The sequence below is a fragment of the Trachinotus anak genome, unplaced genomic scaffold (genome assembly GCF_046630095.1).
Source record: "Trachinotus anak isolate AG129_WGS33_773 ecotype Australia unplaced genomic scaffold, CSIRO_AGI_Tana_v1 ptg000018l, whole genome shotgun sequence".
Taxonomy (NCBI): domain Eukaryota; kingdom Metazoa; phylum Chordata; class Actinopteri; order Carangiformes; family Carangidae; genus Trachinotus; species Trachinotus anak.
Window position 1 is genome coordinate 10,347,008 of NW_027273869.1, and position 24,035 is coordinate 10,371,042.

Below are 24,035 nucleotides of genomic sequence, written 5' to 3' on the forward strand. Positions count from 1 at the left end.
AGAGGAAATTGCATTTTTGCTTCTTTTTTTTTTTTTTTTCAGTTCTCCCACTTAAGTCCTTTTCTGTTACTGTAAACCTTGGGATTTGCCATTTGCCAGAAAAGGAAGTTTTTCCCCATCAGAATTTAAAATTTTTTTGGCCGGACCTCGTTGATAGTTTGTTATGAAGAAAATATACTCATTTCCTCAGTGAACGATGACAGGAAAGACACAAACTGTGGTGATGCTGATCAGCTCTTTGAACTGAAACCACTTGGCAGGCAGAGCTAACCTGCCAACAGTTGTTTCCAGACTCTTTGTGTGCTTGCTCACATTAAAACGTTAATCCTTACTACTTTAAAAAAACAATATTGACTGCTATGATAATATAAAAAAAAAAAAAAGTTTTTCAAGCTCAGCCACACCTTTCCGTTTGCGTTCTTATTATCACACCCCCGATCATACCACCTTTAGTTAAGCCTCAAAAACAAACACTGCAGTTTATTTGCTAGTGAGGGAAAAGCAGTTTTTGGTCAGCAAACACAGGAATTAGAGAGTTGGAATTGTGGCTTTAATCCAGGAGCATGTCTAGAAATGATGGCCGTGGAAAGTGAGTGAGAAATAATCTCCTCTTCCATATTGACAAGGTGAACTTGGCAAAGCACCTTAACGTTAACTGCTTCAGTGCATCTGCTCAGCAACTGATAGGAGGGCCTTTCCCGTTGCAGTGTTAATCAGATTTACTTGATCGTGCTTGTATTTTATGCTGATATCAGTTTTATTTTATTGCTTTGGTTATTAGTATAGGGCCCCAGCTTTAATTCAGTTTCATTACTCTTCAATAATTACTCACAAGTAACCTTCAGTCAATATTAACATAACTCTTAAGTCATGAAATATACTCATGACAGGCTCAGTATGTATGTGGCCTCGAAGACTTCATGTATGAGTGATGAAACCAGGTCTGCCCTTTCACGTGCGCACACACACAGACACACAGAATCAGTCAGTCACACATTCTCAAATGTCATGTTCAGCATCACACATGTGGTGGTGTACGTATATGTATAATATACTACACTTTGACCTTGAGTGACCAAGCAGATCCTTTTCCTGCTCTATACATGCGCGCACACACACACACACACACACACACACACACACACACACACACACACACACACACACACACACACACACACACACGACTGTCGGTCTCTTAAGCTTTGCTGGCGAGCTCGCGAGGTCACAACGACATGTAACAGTACACTGTCAGACGCCCACACATTCTCCGATATGTTGGTTTTTTTGGGTTTTTTTTTTTTTTTTTTTTTTTTCCTTGCAAGCTTTCACCAACACACACATCTATACACATCCCACCTCCCCTCAGTGAGTCTGGCTTAAGCCCTGTGCTAATAAGTGCTGTGATTTCTGTCAGCAGGGCTTGTTTGGGTACAGGAAGATTAGGTTCTCAGAGCTTAGCCAAAAGAGATAATAGCTGTTTTCCATTGGACATATTTGTTTTTTTCAATATTTGTATTAATCTTCAAATTGTGTTGAGTAGGTGGAGTATGTTTTGTAAGTCTAGGCATTATGTAGGTGCATGCTTGCTAGCATATATACTGGCTGGTGTTTGAGTTCCCTGTCTGTGTGTGGTAAATTGTTGGTTTTTGCTAGTAATAATAGACACATAGGTGATTAGCGTCCCCTCAGAGGTGACATATTTTATTATTTTATTTTTTTAGTGCTTGCCGTAACTCTAAAGCTAAATGATAATACTGAACGCCGTGCCACTAAATGTAGCAAAGAATATTTCACAGTTTTTATAGCTGGAACAGTTAGTCAGTGAATCGATTAATCAGTCAACAGAAAATAATAAATATATAACAGAGTATGCGGACACACACATGGACATACGCGCAGTTGGGGCCCTTGTGTAAATTGGAGGGTATGCCGACGTCCGCACAGAGCATTGCACTCACCCTTTGATGAAATTTGTGTCACTCAGACACTAGCTGACTCTTGCATACTTGTAGTTGCAGAAAATATGATACTAGCCTAAGTTGGGCAAAACAAAACATTTAATGCTGCAGTGCTACCTAGCAACATTGTTGAGCAGTGTTAGCACCATAAGCTTGGTTATGCTACAGAGATGCCCCGGCCTACAAATCATATTCTCTAGATGTAAGGGAACATGTGTCTATGGTACAAGCTTCAATATCACATAACTAAATCACATAACGATCATTTAAACTAAAATGACTATATTGCAATCACAATATCTGCCAAAATAATCGCAATATGATTTTTTTTTTTTTGCATATCATTCAGCCCTTTCCACAAATATAAACTTCATTCATTGATGTAATATATGTATCATACATTTACGAATCTGCTGCCTTATTAGTACTTAATTTAACTTAATTTAACTGCTGCTGTAGTCAATGATTGTCTTTGTTTGTCTTTATGTTTTCTCTGCTGGATTTGTCTTTTTTTTTTTTTTTTTTTTCTCTAAATTGTGGTCTCTGCTCTTCGTGTGTGTTTCAGAGATGTTCGTCTACAGCCAGTTTCCAGCACTGGAGGATTTTTCTCTTGTTGTCTGCCATGTCTGCAATAAGGTGGTCACTCCTCAGGGCATACTCACACACTATGGTAAGACACACACAGTTAGCCCTTTAAGGCATAATCATACACTTTGGTAAGGTACACACACCTCGAGGTGCATCTAGTTGCCACACCGGCACAGAGCAAACATGCTCATGCACGCATACACGCACAGAGAGCCAATTAGATCAGTACAATAACTTCTATTTATTCCTGCAAGTCACTTTAAAACGTAAACTTCTCATTGCCCACATAAATGAAAACCACACGGTTATGCTCTCAAATACCCAGCAGTCTCACAAGAGCTGAAAAACACTAAATAATTTACAGAATAATCAACCAGATGTAGCATTGTGCACAAGCCTTTTCCAATAAATAAGTAGCCGATATGGAAAAAGGCGATCTCTGCTCTTAAGATAATGCTGCACTGCTTTGAATATAGGCAGATTTTTCTTTCTAAGCAGCTTGTGTGCTTTTAAAAGATGTGCAAGCAAATGGAAGGTTTGACAGGCAGATGGGCCAGTTTGTAAAATGAAGGTATACAGCTATATGTTAAACCCCCTGTCTAGTAGTAGTTTTTACCCAGGGTTGGAAGATGTTGAACAGTTCATTTGAAAAATTGTTTAAAAAGTCTGAAAAGCCAATGATTTACACATACACTGCTAACCTGTATATGCTTTTCACACACACTGGCTTACCATTATTTCATAAAATGGGATATTTGTTGCTATGGAGACTGTTATCTTCACTTGTCCTCTCTTGCATTAAATGTCAAAAATTGAAATCCAAATTAGCAAAAGAATGGATTTTCAAAAAGGAAAATGTATGAAAACTCTGCAGCATTCACTCATCTTTAAGAGTATTTGTTGTTGACATGGTAGCACAGGAGAAACTGGCTCTCATTGGTCCTTTACCCTGTCTGTCTACCTCCTGTTTGTTTTTGATTGTGGCTCCACTGAGCGCGCTCGCTCCTGCCCGCGAGCTGCTGCTTCCTTCTGTTGGCGGCACGTGCACCAGCCTGAGCCGTCAGTTTGAGCGAGCAGGCAGGGGGGTGGGGTGGGGGGGGTGGACACATGATCACACTTAATGAACACACACACACACACACACACACACACACACCCCTTCTGCACACACATTCTCACTTTCTGTTTCTCAGCAGAAAGGGGTCAGTGGTATTGTGAGACACACACACACACACACACACACACACACACTCCTGGCAGCCGCTGTTGTTTTGTCCCTACTTTTGCCCCCCTCCCCATCCTCCCCTTTGTTGGCAGCAGTTCTGCTTGCTGACACGCACACAAAGTCGGGTAACAACAGGTCTAAAGCACACACACACACACACACACACACACACACACACACACATGCACACATATTCAGCAGTGGGAATCTCCTGAGAGCTCCCCATAAAACAAAACAGTCCTCAGGCCACAATATGATAAGAAGTTGTTGTAGTGGACCAGCAGGCCAAGTCACAAGCTGACTAGTAGAAATTTTGTGTTTAATCGTTTTCCTCTTGTTTCATCATATACTTTTATGGTTACATTCATTTTAATGCAGTGCAGTGACCTTAAAAGTCATTCTTTCCCACTGTTGTAATTGATTCATTGACTTCATTCAAGATCATAAGGCCAACTACTCTGTGTCATGACATGAAAAATACTCCTCCTGACCCCTGCTGAGTGGGTTGCCTCTAGGAACTGCCCCTGTCAAGATATTCTTATGATGTTTTATGCATTTCCTCCCATTGTTGCATATCCCCATCGTGTCACTGTAGTATCCTCACAAGTGTAGCACCATTGTTCCCTGCTGGGGATTCTACTCTAAATGTTGTGACCCTGAGTAGGATTTTTATTCATCGTACTGGCCTTGTATTTGTGTTTGTGCACATATCCATCATGGGATCTGCTTTCATGCTTGACCTGTCCATCCAGTCAGCACTGCGGCTTCACATACACAGAAATGCATGCATGCACACACACGCACAGACACGCACGCAGAGGAGGAGGGGGTTGGCTGCCTCAGGGGTCAGTGGCTCTTGGTTATACATGCCCAGTTTGCTGCTCAGCTTTGCTGCATTGTGAGGAAGAGAGTGCTCATAACTTAAAGCTAGGTTTAATGTATGCAATGTTTGCTGTTTGAAAAGGTTAAGATATGTTTTACATCAGAGACTTGCTCAATTTAATGGATTTGCTTATTTAAATCTCCATAGAGTAAGGCAAGCATTTATATTCTTAGCATAAGTGGCCCCAGCAGGATATTGAATAAATCCCTCATGGTGGCAGTGTTAGTACCATGCTCTCTGCAAGGAGCAAAAAATGTGCAAAAAATGAGTTTGTAATGCTTGTGAGTGAACTTCAAAGCCCAGAAACCAGGAGATCGTATGGTTTCACCACCCTGTTAATCAATGTGTGATGTCACATTTGAGTGTTTTATAAGGACTAGTGTAATTAATGGGAGTTTATTTCAAAGAGTATTTCATATGTTGACACTTTCCTGCCCCGAACACCAGCTCTCTGTTTGTGTAAATCAGCTCTCTGTGGCTGTGTCGAGATATTTCAGTGTATAATAATAATATGTATTCCTTCTCATCTACTATGATTTCCCCTCTCCACGCTTTTCAGTCTGTCTCTCCTAACCTCTCCCTTGCTGGTGGCCTGCTGTGTGTGAGTAAGTGGAGCGCATGATGAAAGGGTCATGTTGTTGCTGTTGGTGGGAGTGTCTGTCTCCCTCTCTCTCACTGCTCGCCTTCCAACTTTTCTCTGTAGTGGTGGACTAATTGAGGTCTGAGGCAGGTCAAAAAAAAAAAAAAATCCTCAGTCTCCTTTTCAGTTTCATTCCACTTCTAACTTAACAAGTGTTTAGGCTGCTCGGCGCGCCAGTGTCTTGAGTTTGTTTTTGCTGTAAAATGCTGTGGTGTAATTGTTCTTTTCACATGCTGTTGTTTAAGGGTTTTGCCATTAACCACAAAAAGTTCTAGTTAGTTTCCTTTACTTGTGGTGTTGCTCATCTAACTGCTGTGATATTGTTATTGCAGCTTGGATGTGTGTGAATCATTAGTTGGGGCTTGGGCCAGTTACAATGCCTGCAGGTACCGTACAGCAGAGGCAGTTTTCTTCACTCTTTCTTAAGTGTGTGAGGCATGGAAATAGCTTTCACATGACAGGTTAGATTAATATAGAGGAAGATACTTCAACGGGTCATAGCTGAAAGCTTGTTACTGAGCTAGTGACTGAGAACTAAGCAGACATAATATGTAGTGTTCATATGGATACACACAAGATCCCATACAGACGCCATGACAGTATGAGAAGATAGAAGAAAGCATGTTGCAACCTGCAACAGTGAGCTGCCATCACCACTCTTAGCTGCATATTTTAGGTTTTTTAAAAATGTAATTATTATATTATACAGTGTATATTATTAATATGTATTTCTTATTTCATCTGATTTTGATAGATTTTAAATTAATACAGTTACTGTAAATGTGGCCTTTACTTTTATGTGGCAGGCTGTTACAGAACCTGGGACCTCTCCTCAAGGCACCCCAGTTGCATTGCAGTTCCCACTTGGGGAATAGAGTGTACTGGGTGAACGCCACTATCCATTGCCTCTAATATACTGTTATTTTCCCTGCTTGCTGTTTTTTTGGCTTTGTGCTCACAGATAACCTGGGTATCTGTGGCTCTTCATAAATATTTCTTATAAATGCCTCACGTCTCTCTCTTCCTATGTCCCCTGCTGCTCTCTCAATGTAAACAAACCCAGCTGAGCTCTGAGAGCCTCTGCTTCCTCACCAAGCGATAGCTCCACCCACAGGATGAGTCAGCAGCCAATTGGCAGCCAGCTGGGCTCTCAGCATTGCCATAACGACAGGCAGGCAGGAGAGCATAGTAGTGAGGGTGCCCTTGTGGTTGAGTGGCTTAGTGACCTTGCCTGGGCAATCGTCCATGTATTGTAAATCAGTACGGTGAGCTCCCAACTGGCTCCTTACTCACTAGATGAGTTCTGTTTCAAAACACAATATATCTGTATGTTCTGGGGAAAAAGAAGTTGTTCATCAGTCATTATGTCCCACTGGACAAATAGATATACTAGCTGTGAATGGATTAATCATTTTTGTCAGCCAGGAATTTAAGATGCATTTAATTATGTAGTTTTAATTTTACAGTTTCACTTTTACTGAACTTTTACTCTGTCATTTTGCAAAGTCACCATTTTTTTTTTACTTGAATTGTAACTTTTTTCTCAAAAAGAAAATTGTAAATTAAAAAAAAAAAAAGTTTGTTTCTTGTATTAAATAAACTTGTGATATCATATTTCTTCAGATTTATTATTTACCTTATTCCTGCATGGAAAAAAAAGAAAATGCGAAAAAGCTGAATAAGTTTGCTTTTCCATTTCTGCTGTACAGCTTCATTAAACTGTACAGGTGAGTTGACTAAAACAATGTGTGTCCGATGTGTGTACTGTGTGAGATCTAAGTCTAATTTAATGTGTGAAATGTGTACTGTTTTCGCTGCATACCTGTGAATGTGGCTTTGGACTTTGATCCTGCTGCTCTGAATACAGCTGCCCCCCTGCTCCTCTGCTTCCACTGGCCTATTTACACACCTGCCACACATGCTCACATACGCAAATTATACTCTTGCATAGCATTATTCTATATATACTGCACACAGAGATGCTCACACTCAGCGCTGCATACATATTGCTCTACATACAGCCTACACCTTGGTCAAAAACAGACACTTGAAACCTATATAGCAAGTTCAGCACATGGTATCATACCTACACACACGCCTATTATACTCATATATGCAGTGGCTAATCTCTTCAATACACACAGACGCACTTTGCACATAAATTGTAAACACACTCTCCCTCCGTCACCTGCAGCACACTTTCATGTGCACTCATGCACTTTGAGAAAACACAGAGAGTCGCTCTGCTCAGCTCTGTTGCTCAAATGTGCTGCTGGTAGCAGCCTACTACTACACTCATTAACAGGATCTCACAGCCTTGTGACACACGTACACACACATACTGTACAATCCCTAATGCAGCTTACTGTATTAAGTGTGACATCAGTGCTACCTTGGCCAGTAGTTGATTTATACTTTAGACACCCTACCTAAAGTTATATGACACGTACAAATTTAGATGTACTTTGTGTGCGTGTGTTGTTGCATTAGGGAGTTGTTTTAACTTGACCTTGGCTTGCGCATATCTCACACTCTCTGTCAAGTATTGTGAGGCAGGGCTTGAGAAAATATGTTTGTGGACACTTAATTTTTCAATATTTGTGATTAATCTGTGTAATCATGGCTCAGTACAAGAGTCTATTTGCGTACATGTAGTTGTATAGATATTGTATACAGTTTTTTTTTAATCAAAAACATAATGTAAACTGTAACTTCAATTTAGCCATCATACGTTGTACCTGAGCGTCTGGAGCTGAGGCATATTTATATATAATATGAAAAAATGTCAGCGCTCCCTGTAGTTTCAGATTTGCATCTTATCAGGAGACAGGAAATTCAGTTAACGCCAATGGCTGGTCTCATCCCAAAATTAACAGCTGCTTTCCGCCAACTGTAAAATCTTGCTAGATCGTGCAGATGTTGGTTGTTTACCTCCTGAAGCAGCAGGTTAAAGGGAGTCGAGCTCAAGAACTATATTGTTGTTTTGACGTGTGAACATAGTTTGACATTACACCCAATTTGTATACTCATTATTCGCAGTCCAAAATGCTGTCTTACTGCTGTGTGTGTATGGTGTTTTCCCCACCTTGTTTCTCTATGTTTATGACGTCTTCACCCCTCTGTTTCCATTCAGGTAGCTGGGGTGTAGTTTCCCTGTGAGACAGACAAAGAGAGACAGACAGCCCTGGACCACACTCCCCTCTATTCCCTCCCCACCCTGCTCCCACAAAGACATGCATAGCAAAAACCGTAAGTGTGAGCTCCTCTCCTCTCCTACTCTCTCTCCACAGACTCGTGATTTATTCCCCTTCACGTTTCCTTCTGTGTCTCAGCATCCTCTCACTTGTGTATTCTGATCAGATCTGGGTCAAAAGGTATTTATAACTGTTGGCTCTTGTTTGAACTACGCATAGTAACAGATTGGTGGAGTTCATCACACAAGGACACTTCAGATGGTGTCAGGGAAGCTGCTAATTAGAGAAAAGTACACTTAAATGATTTGTAAATACTTCTTTTTTTTTTTTCGCAAAAAAAAGTTCTGGCATAAATTTCCTCTCTCTTGTGTTACAACACAACCATCTGGCACTTAAGCAGTGTAAAAGAAAAACAAGTTGGTGTAAATACCACTCTGCAGTACACTCAGAACTAGACTCAGGTGATAACCGGATGCAAATCAGATTTGAAAAAGTACCCAGAAACAAAAAGTACCCACTAGCAATGCATGATTGTGTGTCATGCAACCATGTGACCTCTCACATCTTACAGAACTTATTCTCCATTTCTGTTGTAACCTGTTTCAGAGAAGCGCCACGGCTCCCCCATCCCCTCCAGGAGCCCCCTGGTCCCCATGAAGCCCAAAGCACCTGCAGTGGCCCCTGCTGTGGCCCCCAGTCCTGGGGACACGCTGGCCTTCAGGATCCCTAAGGATTACCCTCACTCCCGCTTCAGCAAGGCGCCACTTGCTGTCTATCCACCAAAGGGTGCACGGAACAAGACATGGTGGGTGCATGCTTTATTTATTTATTTATTTTTTTTCCCCCTCCCAAAGCATTTATTTAGTCATACAATCTTTTGACGCCATCTCTCCTCTCCTCTCCCTTCATCTCCTCAGTGTGTCACTTCCTGTCGTAAGCTTGGAGAAGATGCCCTGCCTCGGCCGAGCCGACTCAGCGTCGCATATGCGCCTCACCACCTCCTCCTCCTCCTCCTCCTCCTCCTCCTCCTCCTCTTCTTCCTCTGCCTCCCCTTCCTCCCTCAAACCTCCATCCCTCACCCCCCCAGCCTCCCAACGCTCCGGCGAAAAGCTCATGAACGGTCGTGGTAGCAGCGGGCCGTCCACGCCGCGCTCCACCACGCCTCCATCCTCTCTGGACGGGCGGCCCAATCTGGCGCGCTCTCCACTGGACAGACGGCCATCGTCCACGCCCTCTCCTTCCCAACTGGACCGGAAACCGTCGCCGTCACCTTCACCCTCTCACCGGTCTGGCGCTATGCCATCATCATTATCGTCGCTGTCGTCGCTGACATTGGAAAAGAAGCACCAGAACGGGACTAAAACTTCCTCCAGGTCGCACAAAAGACTCTCAGGTTAGTTCTGAGAAATTATGGCCATTCCCGACCGCGCTCTACTGCTGACTAATGGGAGCTGCTGGAGTCTAAAGAAGTGGAGAACGCTTAATAATTTATTCCCTTTTCTTGCCTACGTTTTCATGGCTGGTTTAGGGGCATCAACTTTGAGCCTTTAACTTGCAGTTCACAGACTTAGAGTCTGTAACTTTTAGCCTGCTGACATTCATGTGGTTGAGGAGTTGAATATCTCCACCTTTGCTACATAAATTCCTTTTCTCAGCATTATGTAAGAATTCCTATGTTAATGCATGCATACATACACTCTCACAAGCTCACACGCTTAACATTTCTTATCTCTGCATCCTTTGGAGAGCTTCCAGCCTGAATGTTTGGCTGCAGACAGGACAGCGGTAGGGTAAGGCTGTGTGTTTTGGAAAGGGAGAGACGCCTCTCTCTAGTTTTTAATGGCTTTCGTTCCCTTGTTTTCTCTGTTCTTTCACTATTCTGTTGATATTTCTCACTTTTCTCATCTTTCTCACTCTCTATCCTCCGCAGTCTCTCACTGTTTTCTGTCTCACTCTAACGTACTAAACTTTTTGTAAATCAACAAGGATGTGTACGAGTTACTCTAGTGGTCATCTCTAACTAACAGATATGAAAACATGCAAAAGAATGAAGTTAGATAGATTTGTGATGGATGCTTCAGGGTGTGGATGTCTCTATCGCCAGCTTCTTCCTCTGCTCATGCCGCTCCTCGTTTGTGTTGTGTCTTGCTGTGCTCCAAGCCTCTGATTTACACCCTCTAATTCACGAGCTCCCGCTGCCAAAAAGCTGCTTGTCTTCTTGAGAGATTTTCCCCACCTCCTGTGTCTCTGTATTTTTATTTATTTTTTTTCATCCTCTCACTCTCCACTTCCTGCCTCGACCTCCTCTTCTCTCTCACACACTCTATAATATTCTGTCCTAATTTTTTCTCTCACAATCTCCATCTCCTAGTTTCTCTCTGGCTGTCTCTCGCTGCTCGTCGTGGTCTCGTTTCTCACTCATCTTGTTCCTCTGCCCTCTGTCATTTGGTTTCCCTTTCTCATCAGTGTCTTCCCTTAGAATGTGTTCACACGACGCGTCTTCCTCTCTTCTTTTCTCAACTTCCTTTCTGAGTTTGTGTGTGAATTTGCGCGCGAGCATATGAGTTTGTTTATTTCTAGGAGCATGTCTATTGCTGTCGTACGTTTGCGTGTTTGTCTTTCCAGCCCTATCCATCGGAGCTGTCGTCTCATTCTGCAAACACTTAAAGATTACAGGGATTATAGCAAAGGCCAGCACGAGATTACAGCCCTCTGACAGCACAACACTGTTTAAGATAACCTGCTGACTGGAGGTTGTTGTTGGCCTGCCGGTTTGTGTGCATCTGTTTTGCAGAGCAATACATTCGCCTTTTAAAACACCGTAGAAAATTGACAGAAGTTCAGTGTGTAAAAGGCCTGCATGACTTGCGTTAGATTCAGTTGACCCAGGATGTGAAAAATGTTGTTTGTTTTACAAATTAGTTCTTTTTTTTCTGCATTTAGCTTTTATTTTGGGAATAATGACAATTCATTCACCAGCTTACTAGCTGAGATGCAAGGACTCAGCAACTATGCTGACACAGCTTTACAGTGGATTCCGTTATGGCAAGCAACACAAACAATCACACAAGTTTTAAACAAGGGTCTGGTTATCATTTCAATCATTCATGTAATTTTTAGTGTCAGTCTTCTGGTGGGTTTGTCACCATGAGGACACCCTTTCACAGTAGTGAAGTCATTTGATCCATCGTTAATATAAAAATATTGATTATAGCAGCTTTATCTGTGTCAGCTGTTGCATTGACCCTCATGACGCCCCTTCGCTATTCCTCTAATAAATGTTGTCACATAAAAGAGATTTTGTCCTAATTCCAATAAATGTCAGAGACTTTAGCTGCAAATCGACACAGTCTTAAAAGTTGAGGGTTGCGTTTCATCATCGGGTGCATTTTTCCTCCAGATTCTGTTCATTAAAGCAGGAGAGAGGTTCCTGGGCTGTCAGTCACAACTGACTCTAGTCAGGCTGCCAGTTTGCCCTGTCAGAAATGATTTGTCACAGAACGACGGATCTACGTAGTCTGTGTTTGATACTGGAAGCATTGCTAATAATGTCACACAGAATAATGCCATTAGACTACGGTGGCCTTGCACCACGACCGAATGATTGATTGAATAAAGGAATATGTGGATGGGCAAATGCCTGAGTGAACTGCTGTTTCAGAAAAGACAAATTAATGCACTCGTGGTACTACAATGCTTCCCTTCCAAGGAAATGTGATTTGATACTTAACTGAATTATGTCCTTTTTTTTGTACTAGTTTAATGTGTTGGTGTGTGTGTTTGTGTGCGTGTTTTACAGGGAGAGTGTTTGATCCTAACAAGCACTGTGGAGTCCAGGACCCAGAGACTAAACGACCCTGCACGCGGTCTCTCACCTGCAAGGTAACACAAATAAACACACACACACACACACACACACGATCACTCACGCTCTCCACCTCTGTAATTTCTGTGGAGACAATAATAGTTTCTGACCCTTCTTCCTGCTTCCTGTCTGAGGCTGTCTCACCAGGAAAGCAGCTTTGTTTGTTTATGAGAGTAAAAATATTGAAGGGTGCACTAACATCAGTGCTGAAGGGCCCCAACCACAGCCATGACCCTGTTTGCTTCCCTGACCCTGTCTGTCTGTCTGTGATCTGCCTGCATTTTACACACATTTCTCAGCTAATGTCGGGTAACAGTGCTGAAGCATTATAGGGCCTACATTTCCCTTGATGAGGTAATTGTAGATGTTGGATGAGGCTACAACATCATTCAGCAGTAATAATCTATTTCACTGCCCTTTAATTACCTCTAGCAAGCTTTACTAATCACTTCAAACTGGTTATTAAGTAGTTAGAGATGTAAGTGGTGTGTTGATGTGATCTTATTTAACCTTGTTTTATACTAGTAGTTCCTGTGAGAACCATCATTTCAAGACAGGGTCCTGGACAAGTTCTTTACTAAGAAAGTCACTCCTACCACTGTCAGTGTTTAAGAGAGCTCCAGAGGTGTCTTAACTTGTTAGGGTTCGGGTCAGGGTAGTGAACGTTATCTCAGAGGGATTTTGCTGCATGCACGGCACTCCACAATACATGTAAGATGAGGCATGGAGGTAAGACAGTGGGGTTGAATAGTGTAACGTTAGCATGTGTGGACTTGGTGGCTATTTAGCTTTAGTTATTTATCCAAATTTTCATTTGTTTTTCTATTTTTCCTCTTACTCCAAACTGCAGCTGTTAGAAACCACAATATGTCAACATCATTTCTACTTTGCATGTGTTGTAAAAGTGACGCCGCACTTTGTCCCTGGAGTAGTCCCTCTCCTTGCTGAAATCAAGTGTAGATATCCCTCAAGAACATGAAGACAAAGTACAGGCATTTGTCTTGTTTTTGCTTCTGCATTCTTATTCAGCAGTCAGGTAATTAATGATGGTGAAATAAGATGCATCTTAAAGTATTTAAAGAGGCCTCTACCCTTGCTATGACCTTTGAATAAGCACAGGAAGCATTTTTCTTTCCACAAGCCATCCTACCTGCTTATGCCAGTAATTCAGCAGCCTCGGACACACACACACACACACACACACACACACACACACACACACACACACACATTACAAAGAACTATTGGAAAACCAAATGTTTGATGTCTGGTTACCCTCCAAAGTAGTTGGAAGGGTAGACAAGCTCACCATGCACAGGCAATATTTACCCATGTTAGTGCGGTGTGATGTGGGCAGCAGCATGGCGCGGTGATTAAGGAAACTTTCCTGAAACCAGATAGCCATGATTCAAGCCCCTATGAGTGCAACCATCAGCCTTGCTGAAGTATGTTTGAGCCAAACTATGCACTGGTCACAGATCAATACTTAAATTAACAAACACTCACTGGAAATAGCCTTATATCTCACATTTAGTGCTTATTATTCCACAGAGGGATAGGTATGAAATTTCTATTTCTATTAATCTTTTTTTTTTTTTTTTTTTTTTTTAATATGTCTTCTGCTTTTCGTTAGACTCATTCCTTAACCCACCGCCGAGCTGTCCCAGGCCGAAGGAAAAACTTCGACATCCTTCTGGCCGAACACAAGGGACGGGCGAAGGACAAGGAGGGAGCGAAGGAGAAGGAGAAAGACAGAGATGGAGCGCAGGGAGGGAAGGAAGGCTCCGGCCACAGTGTCACGTCACAAGAAATTCCCAGCAAGCCTCACTGCCCTAATGGACGCCCTCTGTCCACGCTGAAGCTTCGGCTGGCAAATGCGCACATACCCAGGTTGGACACTGGACCAACACACACACACATTATTAACTATGCATGTGTATATGGATGCAAAGAAAGGCCATAAAATCTTAATCTTAGTAATAAAGTCTTCACAAACAGCTGAGTAACCAACTCTGAAATGAATCAGTTTGGGATTCTTAATGTTGACATTCAAATACCACTAAACTCATTAATATATTTTACCTGAAAGATATATCAATGATATATTGATATATTTTTATATAATTTACATGATATATTGATCTGATCTGGATTTATGTCAAGTGTTACAATTGCAAAAAAAAAAGTTTTTTGCTTCATAAATTAAAACATTTAAGTGTCCAATATTTAAAAAACTAAATTTGAGTTCAAGTTGTAAGTTCTGAGATTTAAAAAGAAAAGTCAGGTTATATCTTCCATATGTGCCTTATATTTATTCTAAGTAAGCCAAAACCTGACATCTAAGAATCAAATTGGTATAAAATGGAGATTGATTTTTAGAAAAACTTTTTTTGTACACTTTTCCAGCTGATTTTTTTTAGTTCTTTACATCTTGTTTTTTATGGACATTTACTTTTTTATGCCAAATCTGTGTTCATAAGAAAAAGGAGCATTTTCTGCAATTTAGTTTTGCTTTAATATTTAATTAGGAACTAATTACATTTAATTAGTTATTTTAAATACTTAAGTACTTGTCATACCCAATAGTTTAAGACATTTACCTCAGTTGTTTGGTAATCAGTGATTTTTTTCTTGAGTGTATCTTTACTTTTACTTAAATTTGAATGACATTTTATTTCTCTGAAGGTCTTACTGTACAACCTCGACAGATACGTGGGGAATCATGTCTGTTCATGTTTTTTCCCACCAGGGGATGCTGTAAACAAGAGTGCAAGGAAGGAGACACAATAGTAAAAGGATGTCAAGTCTGCCTTTGTCACAGTGTTATGAGAAACTCATTTCCTCTTTCCATTTAGAAGATGATCCTCTGTTTGAAAAAGGAAGTTATTTGGGGTTTTGTGACTGTAGCAAACATTTAGAATGACACTGATTGTTGAGTAAAGGCAGATATAACACGAGCTTTTGTGTTTAAGAGATTTCTGTCATTCTGTCCCTCAGTCTTTCTTTCTTTCTCCTCCACTCTGCCCTTTAGTCTAGTCTTGTTTTTCTGCTTTTTTCCCCTTCTTCTTCTCCTTCTCTCACTCTTTTCTTCTCATCTCCCAATCTTCGTCCTCCTTCCCATCAATCTTTTTATTTTCTCTTTCACTTCCTCTCTATTTATGCTCATCTCCCTTCTCTCTCCCAGTCTGTCCTTCCCCCTCTGCTTCTGCATATTACTCCATTACTGATGTCGCTCATTTTCTCCCCCTTCTTCTTCTCCTCATTTCCCAGTTTTATTTACCCGTCATGTAATGTTTCCACTCCAGGGTTCCAGGTGGATCCACCACCTCCACCTCCAGTCCTTTGCCCCCAGCACCAGTCCCCGGCCTGGCCCCTAACCCAGAGCTGTCCCCTCACAGCTGGGTGACGGCAGCAGGAGATGGCAGTCGGCTTTCTAGTGACGAGGGAGACGCAGAGACTCCAGAGGACACTGACAGACCTCCCGTTCACTACTCCAATCATCACCCACAGCCTTTAGGGGTACATGCCATGACTACAAACATACATTTTCATAGTCTATAACCTGAGGGCATTAAAAAAGTATTTGCACAACTTTCAGCCAAGATTTTCCACCTTTACCCCACAGGGTCTGCTTTTAAATGCCATTTAGAGGAATTATTTGTGTTGGTGTTCAGCCTCAGCTGTAGCTCTTATCCAGTTTTGTTGCAAAGAAAAAGGTAAGGGCTGTGTGTTAGTTTAATTTCAGAGTCAGTGCAGTTAGATGGTGCCTTTTTAAAGGAAAAAAAAACAAGTTTCGAAAAATGTCCAATTTTCCAAAATTGTATATATATATGATATAATTAAAATACATAGACAGTTGATTTGTATATAAGCAACTGATGCAGACATGTTTACATTTTTCACTGCTGTACTTTCTGTAGTTAAATCTGTAGCAAATATTTGACGAACAGACTGATCACCTGATCACCTGGTTATAGCTCCTCTCTGGAAACACAGGACTAGAGGAGAAGCTGTTTTCTTCAGAATCTGAATCAAGACTTAAAAGGTGATCACAGGAAGGCGACATCAAAGGTGAAATCAAAGGTTTCAGCTGCCCACTGTGCATAGACAAGTTTTTAGTTGAAACTAAAAAGAGTCATTGGTTTGGTATTCTCATTCTAGGTAAGGGGAATGGTGTGGTGTAGTGGTTTTTTGCATATCTGAAGTTCTAAAGAATATTTTAGCATTGTTTGTGGTAGATCATCTTTCATATCTCCCTGTGTTCATTTGGAATTTTTCTGCCACTTTCTTTTCTCTCTTCGTCATCTGTTCTTTTTCATCTATCACTGTTTCTGTCATTTGACACCTCTTTCACTCCACATCCTGCTCTGTCTTTGACTCCCGCCCTCTCTTTTTCTCCGTGTTTCTCTCCACCTCCTCCTCATTCATCCGTCCTTCTCTTCCTCTTTTACCATTCCATCTACCTCTGTCTCCTTCTCTCCTCCTTTTTCCTCTCTGCACGCCTCACTTTACTTCCCTTCTGCCTCCATCATTCTCCCACTTCCTGTGGTGCTCACTCCTCCTCCTCCTCCTCCTCCTCCTTGCAGATTTGCGTATTCAGCAGCAGGCTCATGGGACGGGGCCACTATGTGTTCGACAGGCGATGGGACAGGATGAGGCTGGCGCTCCAGAGCATGGTGGAGAAACACCTCAACGCACAGATGTGGAGGTGAGTGTCCCTGAACGTACACTGTGGGCGATTCGATTTTCTTGGGATCGAGCTGTTTCACTGAAAACTAAATGAACAAAAGGGGCTCATCTCTAGTCTGTGCATGCATGAGTAACTGTGTGAATGTTTGTTTTTTGGATTTCACAAGGAAGCACCTACAAATCAAATGGATGGCAAACATGCGCCAAAACAAACTGTCAAGTTTGGAAAAATTAGGTTTGCTGTCAATATAAGCAGATGTAAATATGAGAGAACGTTGATGTGAGTGCCAACCTGTTTTATGAGGGAGAGAGAAACGCAGTTTATTGCGTGGACAGAAAGTTTTTTATGTCGCACATAAAGGTAATCAAACAAGAAGCCAGTTCATTTAACGTTCAAGGAAAGCAGGGACAACATCAGAGATAGAGAAAGAGAAAAAGACAACAGGCCTCCAGCGTTGATAATAGAATCATAGAAGAATGATTGGAAAGAAGGATTTTTCATCATATTGATCCTGCAAAAAGAAAACCATTGTTCAGTACTATACAGTGTATTGATTGGTAATAACTGTTTAGTACTCTGATTTTAAACTGGCAATGGGACAACTTCATTACTTTTAAGGTGTCTCTTCCCTTTGGGTTCCAGGAAGGTGCCTCTGGCTGCTGAGAGCCTCCTCTCCCACTCTTCCTCTGGTACCTCCTCCATCACTTCACAGCAGACTCCCTCTCCCACCCCTGTCACCTCCCCTCTCCTCACTTCCCCCTCCATTTCCCTCTCCTACACCACCACCACCTTCCCTCAGTCCACGTCCACAGCTGGGGTGTTCAGCATCCGAGATGCCCCGCAACCCCTCACTGCCATTTCCACCCCAGGCAAAGCGCGGAACGGCACCCATAAAACCAGCCGCCCATCCAAAGACACAGAGGACTCTGTAGGGGGATCTAAGAAGAGAAAAAACTCTTCCTGCTTGTCCTCCTCCCTTACTTCTCCTTCCTTATTTTCAACTGTGGATAATCACAAGAGGAACGGTAGCAGCTATCATCAAACTTTCCAAGGTTCAGGAGGCACAGTTGCCTCACCAGCCAGGAAAAAGGGACTTGGGCGTGGGGGAAGCGGGCTTTGGCGCAGCGGAGATGACTGGCTATCTAGATCTGAAGGGTCTCAAAGCCACAACTCACAGAGCAGGTGAGCAGGTTTTGTTTTACCTGCTTGTTCAGGATGAAGTCGCTGTAAAAAAGAAGTTTGTATTCTTGGGAAGATATGACAAGGATCTGCTCACTCATTTGAAGGCCCTGTATCCAAGAGCATTACATATAATATACTGAAATGAAAGGCTTATTAAATTTGGGTTAGTGTTGATGATCTAATGAGGGAAACTTAGACTGTAGCCAGGGTTACAAACAACACAATACAGGCTCAGCTCAGCATATAACATAGTACAGTATGTAGAGAAACACATGAGAGGGTGATTCATTAAAAGTAGAGCAGTGTGTAAACAGAGAGGACAGTGCCAGCAGTGCAAAGGCTGTGATGACAGGTGTTTGGCTTTGCTCTGAAATATACAGCTCTGTAAAATCTGCCGCGATAATTTTATTCTCGTCAAAGTAAATCCAGCTGTACAGTGACGGTTGAGGTGGAACTTACTATATGTCATTGATGGTAATTTTCCTCCTCTTCTGCTCCTCTCCAGTCGCGATCTTGGCACCACCAGTATACCCTACTCACCATCCAGGGAGCCTGCCTCCACGCCTCATCAGCCACTGGCTCCCCCCTCTGGACCCCTGGCTTACGGGGGAGGAGCAGAGGGGAGGAAGAGGAGGAGTCCTAGCTCTTACAGAGGGAAGGCCAGCAAGCTGAGCAGGCCGGGCGGACTGGAGAGCCTCTTTGGAAAAGGAAACGACATTGGAGGGATACTGGCTTTGGGGCCGGAGTCCCCAAGACAGGTCGGCGTTACATCCTGTCTTTTCATTAACCCGCGACTAAAAGTATCCCAGACTATGATGTGGTGTGGTCAAATCTGAATCATCAAGACGAACTTAAATTCAAGAGAGAGTACCATTTCAATGTACTGTTTGGTAGAAAGTACTGATCTATAATCGGCAATAAAGACATTATATAAATCACCTCTTGTTAAACAAGTGGCAACCTCCAGGGCTGAGAAATGAAGCCAACAGGAAGTGCCAAAAACAGGCTGGTACAAAACAGTTTTGGTCTCTATAGCTAATTTCCTACTTCATAACAACTGTATGGGGGGTGAATTTTTATATAACTCACCCATTTAAATTTTATTAAGGCTTAAAGTTTTGCATAATTGAGGGAGTGCTGTTTTACCCACAGGTTGGTGAACGTATACTCGCCACAAACTGGCATGCACAAAGTCTCGGCTCCACACACTGGCCTACTCTTTGCCCGTTTTTCAATTAACTGCATCTTGGGGCGATGAATGCCTGCACAAAATTTTTTGACAGTGCTTCCACCCGTCAACATATTTCACCAAAAGTGCAATTTCACAGTTATTATTCAACATGGATTGTTTAGTTTTTGTCATTTCATACTAGCAAAGAGAACAACAGTGGCCTAGTTTACTTCAACAGGAGATACAACAGATCAGATCAGAATTACAGTTAATTTTATGAACTGACAGATTCTTACAGATTGAAAGGTGCTTGTTCTAATTTTCTGATTGAAATTTTAAGAAAAAGTGACAGCCCTAATGTCAATGTGAAAATGCACAGGTCAGGTGGGAAAAGGCAGTCGATGGTAATTTTTTTCAAATAACGAAACTTGCTGTAAGCATAGTGCATAATAGCACACAGATACAGAGCAGTAAAGTTTCATTCTTTTAAACAAGTATCGCTCATTGCTAAGCTTTATGTATATTTTTTAAAAAGTGCAGAGATTGCTTTACACAGTGCAAACCCACACTAAATGAAATCCAGTTAACACCCCTCTGTCCTCCTCCCTCTACAGGCCAAGTTGCATCACTGACAGGAACCAGTTTCATGGACAGAATGTCGGGCAGCTGTGCAGGCCACCACCGTTTGTGACCTTTGACCTCACCACTCTTCCACTGACAGCACCAATCAGACTGCTTCATCTCGGCGATGTCACCCCTGTTTACCCAGTGACAGCTCGGTTCACCCGCTGTGATATCGGGGCTCTGGAGTCTATGCTCACATTTGAGCTGGCAGTTTACTTCCACTCTCCATCCCTGGCCATGGATCCTTTTGTTGGAAAGCTGCCGTGCATCACAGCGGTCGCGGTCTTGTCGGAACAAGACGGTGGAATCCAAAAACTCATCCTATGAAAAGGGAATTTGCCTCACAAAGTTTTCAAGGCATTGTTAATAATACCACCGCTGTACAATTTTTTTGGAGAGGCATTTTTTTTTTTTTTTTTTTTTAAAGCAATCAGAGTTTATTTTCTGGTTGTTCTGACCATGTTCCTGTTGCTGTGTTTGGTCAGCGGACAAGGAAAGAGGTCTGTGATTGTAGGAGTGGGAGTTAGATGGTTGAAGGACCTACTGACACGACTACTGTAGGACTCCAACTTCAGCTATGCCACCTCATCTGCCCCCCACCCCCTCTACCCTTTTTTTTTCTCTTTAGCTTTTTCCTCCTCAAAGACGGAGGAGACAACAGCTTTAGTTTGGTTTTGTCCAGCTTTTTCCTCAACCTCTTCCTTTTTCTTTATATCTCTCCATCTTTCTTCTCCACTCTTCACATGGAGCAACTTTTTCCACATCTCTAAAATTCTCTCTTCTTCTTTTTTTTTTTTTCATTCCCTGTCCATCCCAGCATGCCCGTGTTCAAAGTGCACTTACTGGCCTCACTTCCCTCTTCACTGACTCCAGAGCAGTTTCCAGCAGTGCCACACAAGGACCTGTTCACACAAGGGAAGAAAAAATGTCTGTGTTACCAACAACACCGCGTCAATGCATTGTAATTTCAATACAGGAAGAAATCAGATTTTATTTGAAGATTGTTTTGTTTTTTTCCCTGTTCTGGTTTAAATGTTGCAAGAAACACAAACTCCTGTATGTGTGTCAGGACTTGCACCTGAAAAGGAATTATTACTACGGTGTTGGATGTTTTGTTTTTTTTTTTATGTATAATAATTTATGTTCTTAAATGATGTTTGTTTTCTAACGGACTGTTGAGGTTTGAGTTACAGAGACATTTTGAGCAAAAAAATAATTTCTATGGCATTTTGAAGAAATGTTGAAAGTATTATGGTAGTTCATATTGTTGAAAATGTGTACATATCTGTTATTATTTTTGTATTTATTAATAATTGTCCCCTTTTACTAAATATCAGCTAAAAGAGGGAGTATTTGTGCCCTCCTACCTTGGTCTGCGTTTAATAATGATGATGAATTGATGAGAATGGTCTGGTTTCTCAAAACCTTCAAGAATTTGTTCATTAGCTTTATGTTTTGAAATTAATACTAATTAATATTCACACACAGCCAGATATGAACTTTGACTGTGGCTTCAGTTTGAGTCTAGTTAATTCTGGCTAATTTTTTTTCTGACGAGAAAAGTCTTAACTCAAGGTCCACTTGCACATTGCTTTTTCTAGAGCTTTCATCCACATCTCTAATGCTGTGTCCCAAATCCATACTAATTGTTTACAGTATACATTATTTACTAATCATTGTAGTATACTGTTATTGCTGTTAGTATACAAGAAATCAACACGTTTAACTCTTCTATACCAACAGGAAATGATACAATATATGCGCCGACACACTGCTTTGGAAAGCCGCTGCCAATTTGACTTCCCAAAGAGATTTTTCTGGAGCGGTCTCACCACTACCTGCATTTTATTTAACTTTTTGCAGCTTTCCTCCATTTCCTTATGTGCATTGCATCGCACTTTAGGCCAATACCGTCCATTAACACCGCTCTCAAAAAAAAAAAAAAAAAAAAAAAATTTAAAGATGCATGCTGACTTTTTTTAATCTACTCTTTTTCTTACTTTTACACTACACACTCAAAACCTTCTTAGAATTAGTATGTAGTTTGGAACTGGGACAAAGCTGCAGTGTTCACCAGCAAATTGAGTTTACTAAGTTGTCATGGAGATGGCTCAGTTGTCGTCACATGACCTAAGTATTTCAGTCCAAAGATTGGAGGTTCAGGTCAAAGGTTAAGGATGAACACTGATGTACAGTTACGTTGTATTTTGAAGCATTTCCTACCTTTTACAGTGAAACCGACCAGAACGAAAGTCAGAGTTGTTACAGAAGACGTTGCCTACATCTGTCAGTATGGTTCATTATTCCATCCTGACCAGAGGGTGCCCGTTTTCCTCCAAGCACAAGGTCGGGGCTTCATTTCCATGTGCTGATCAGGATATTCACCCCTATTTAATTCTTAAGAGCTGACTAAAGAATGTTAAGATAATTAACTTACACATAACCATGTGAAAATGTGAAATAGGGCTGCACAGGGTATCTAGGTGGTCCTCAGTCTAAAAAGGGTTTTGATTGGTTCTGATCCTCGTAGTCACCTGCAGAGTCCATTGTGTTCTTAAGAGGACTCCACTGAAGACTTTGACATCCTTAGATGTTGCTCAAGCCCTGAAACATGTGGAGATGATGGTACAAAATGTCAGTGAACAGTTTGGCTTCTACGCTAGTATTTCTTTTTCTCATTTTCAGTGGAAACCACCCCAGTACAGAATGTGTACGTGATGTACTCTAATGAAAAAAAGTTGGTTTTGTGAAACCAGGCAGTTCTTGGTATTTTCATATAAAGGGCCCCACATTCCTGTTTGCCTGTGGTTCTCCCCTTTTCCATATTTCTTCCAATGCTCAGAACTATGTTTTTAAACCGTCTTTATCTTGTGAGGCCAAGTGGCGAGGTCGTCTAACAGCTTTTTAGATCAGTTTAGCAGTGCCGGCGTGGTGGTCTTCATTTTACTGTAGATACACATGGTTTAGCTCGGTACTCACAGTGTACAGTTAACATGCCTGCAATTGTAATATTAACAGTTTTTTTGTTTTTTTTTAATTTTCACAGATTTCTCTGTTTAGCAGCCTGTTGCCACCTGCCGTGCTTACACGTTACAGTCGACAAACCTGCTTTAAAAGACCAACAGATACACTAGTATATACAGTAGATGGTTCATATTGCTTTACCGGCTAAAAAAATTATAGCGTGGTGGGAAAGTTTGATTTTCCAGCTCACTTGTATCTACAGATCAAAGACGATGATCTTAGCGCTAAGATGGTTTTGGGAAATGCCACCCTCACTTACTGTTTATAGTAAGAAGAAAGAGAAGTTACAGTTTGTTGCAGCTAAAATTAAGACAAAGCTCATGGATGTTGATTTCAGAGCAGTTGTATATTGTCTTTGTTCAATTCTATGGAGGTATTAAGTTTTTTTTTTTAAAAACCCTCCCTGTTCCTTTTTTTGCACTTTGTCATAATGCCCAGATCTTTAATCAACTTCTATTTATATAAATATTTGAGATATAAAAAAAAAATTCTATATCTATATATTTGTTAAAGTGTTTCTGGCAACTACAGTAAAAGAAGATGAAGAGTATATTCTCGGTGAGTTGGCCCCTGAACCAGCACACTGTTGTTGATATTTTATTTTTTTTTCTATCTGATCCAAACTGTGGTGAAAGTTGAATGTCTGAAAAATGCCTTGTTAGATTTGGGGTTTATTAAGTCTCACTGCCGTTGGATCAGAAAATGGATTTCCCATCAAAACAATTTAACACTTGTTGTGTAAAAAAACAAACAAACAAAAAAAGGTCTTATATTCAAGCTTTTATTAAATGATTGAAAGTGGTGGTTGTGTTATTTGTAAATCGAGGATGCAGCTTTTAAACCGGAAGAAAAGTCCCTCTGCTGACGAAGGTTTGTTTTGTTTGTTTCACTTTTGTGACTGTGTGTTCAACATTTTCTGTCTGAACTCATCATTTCTGTCTGACATGATGTTTTAGTGTTGCAAGAGAGGAGAATAACAAAGAGCTTC

The 24,035-nt window shown here is 41.4% G+C and overlaps 1 protein-coding gene across 2 annotated transcripts in view; it reads left to right on the forward strand.

The window, feature by feature from the left end:
- Positions 1 to 23,848, forward strand: part of atxn7l1 (ataxin 7-like 1) — a 29,013-nt gene extending 5,165 nt beyond the window's left edge. The window contains exons 1-11 of one of the 2 annotated variants that reach the window (XM_071502906.1): positions 2,527 to 2,631; positions 8,431 to 8,546; positions 9,098 to 9,296; positions 9,409 to 9,884; positions 12,291 to 12,373; positions 13,990 to 14,246; positions 15,662 to 15,875; positions 16,943 to 17,064; positions 17,689 to 18,228; positions 18,734 to 18,986; positions 20,014 to 23,848. In XM_071502906.1, the coding sequence (XP_071359007.1) occupies positions 8,531 to 8,546; positions 9,098 to 9,296; positions 9,409 to 9,884; positions 12,291 to 12,373; positions 13,990 to 14,246; positions 15,662 to 15,875; positions 16,943 to 17,064; positions 17,689 to 18,228; positions 18,734 to 18,986; positions 20,014 to 20,031 (2,178 nt within the window). In that variant the 5' untranslated portion in view covers positions 2,527 to 2,631; positions 8,431 to 8,530 and the 3' untranslated portion in view covers positions 20,032 to 23,848. Of the gene's footprint in view, positions 1 to 2,526; positions 2,632 to 8,430; positions 8,547 to 9,097; positions 9,297 to 9,408; positions 9,885 to 12,290; positions 12,374 to 13,989; positions 14,247 to 15,661; positions 15,876 to 16,942; positions 17,065 to 17,688; positions 18,229 to 18,733; positions 18,987 to 20,013 lie in introns of those variants that run through there. The other variant, XM_071502907.1, reaches the window with a different exon arrangement.
- The last annotated feature ends 187 nt before the right edge of the window (positions 23,849 to 24,035 follow it).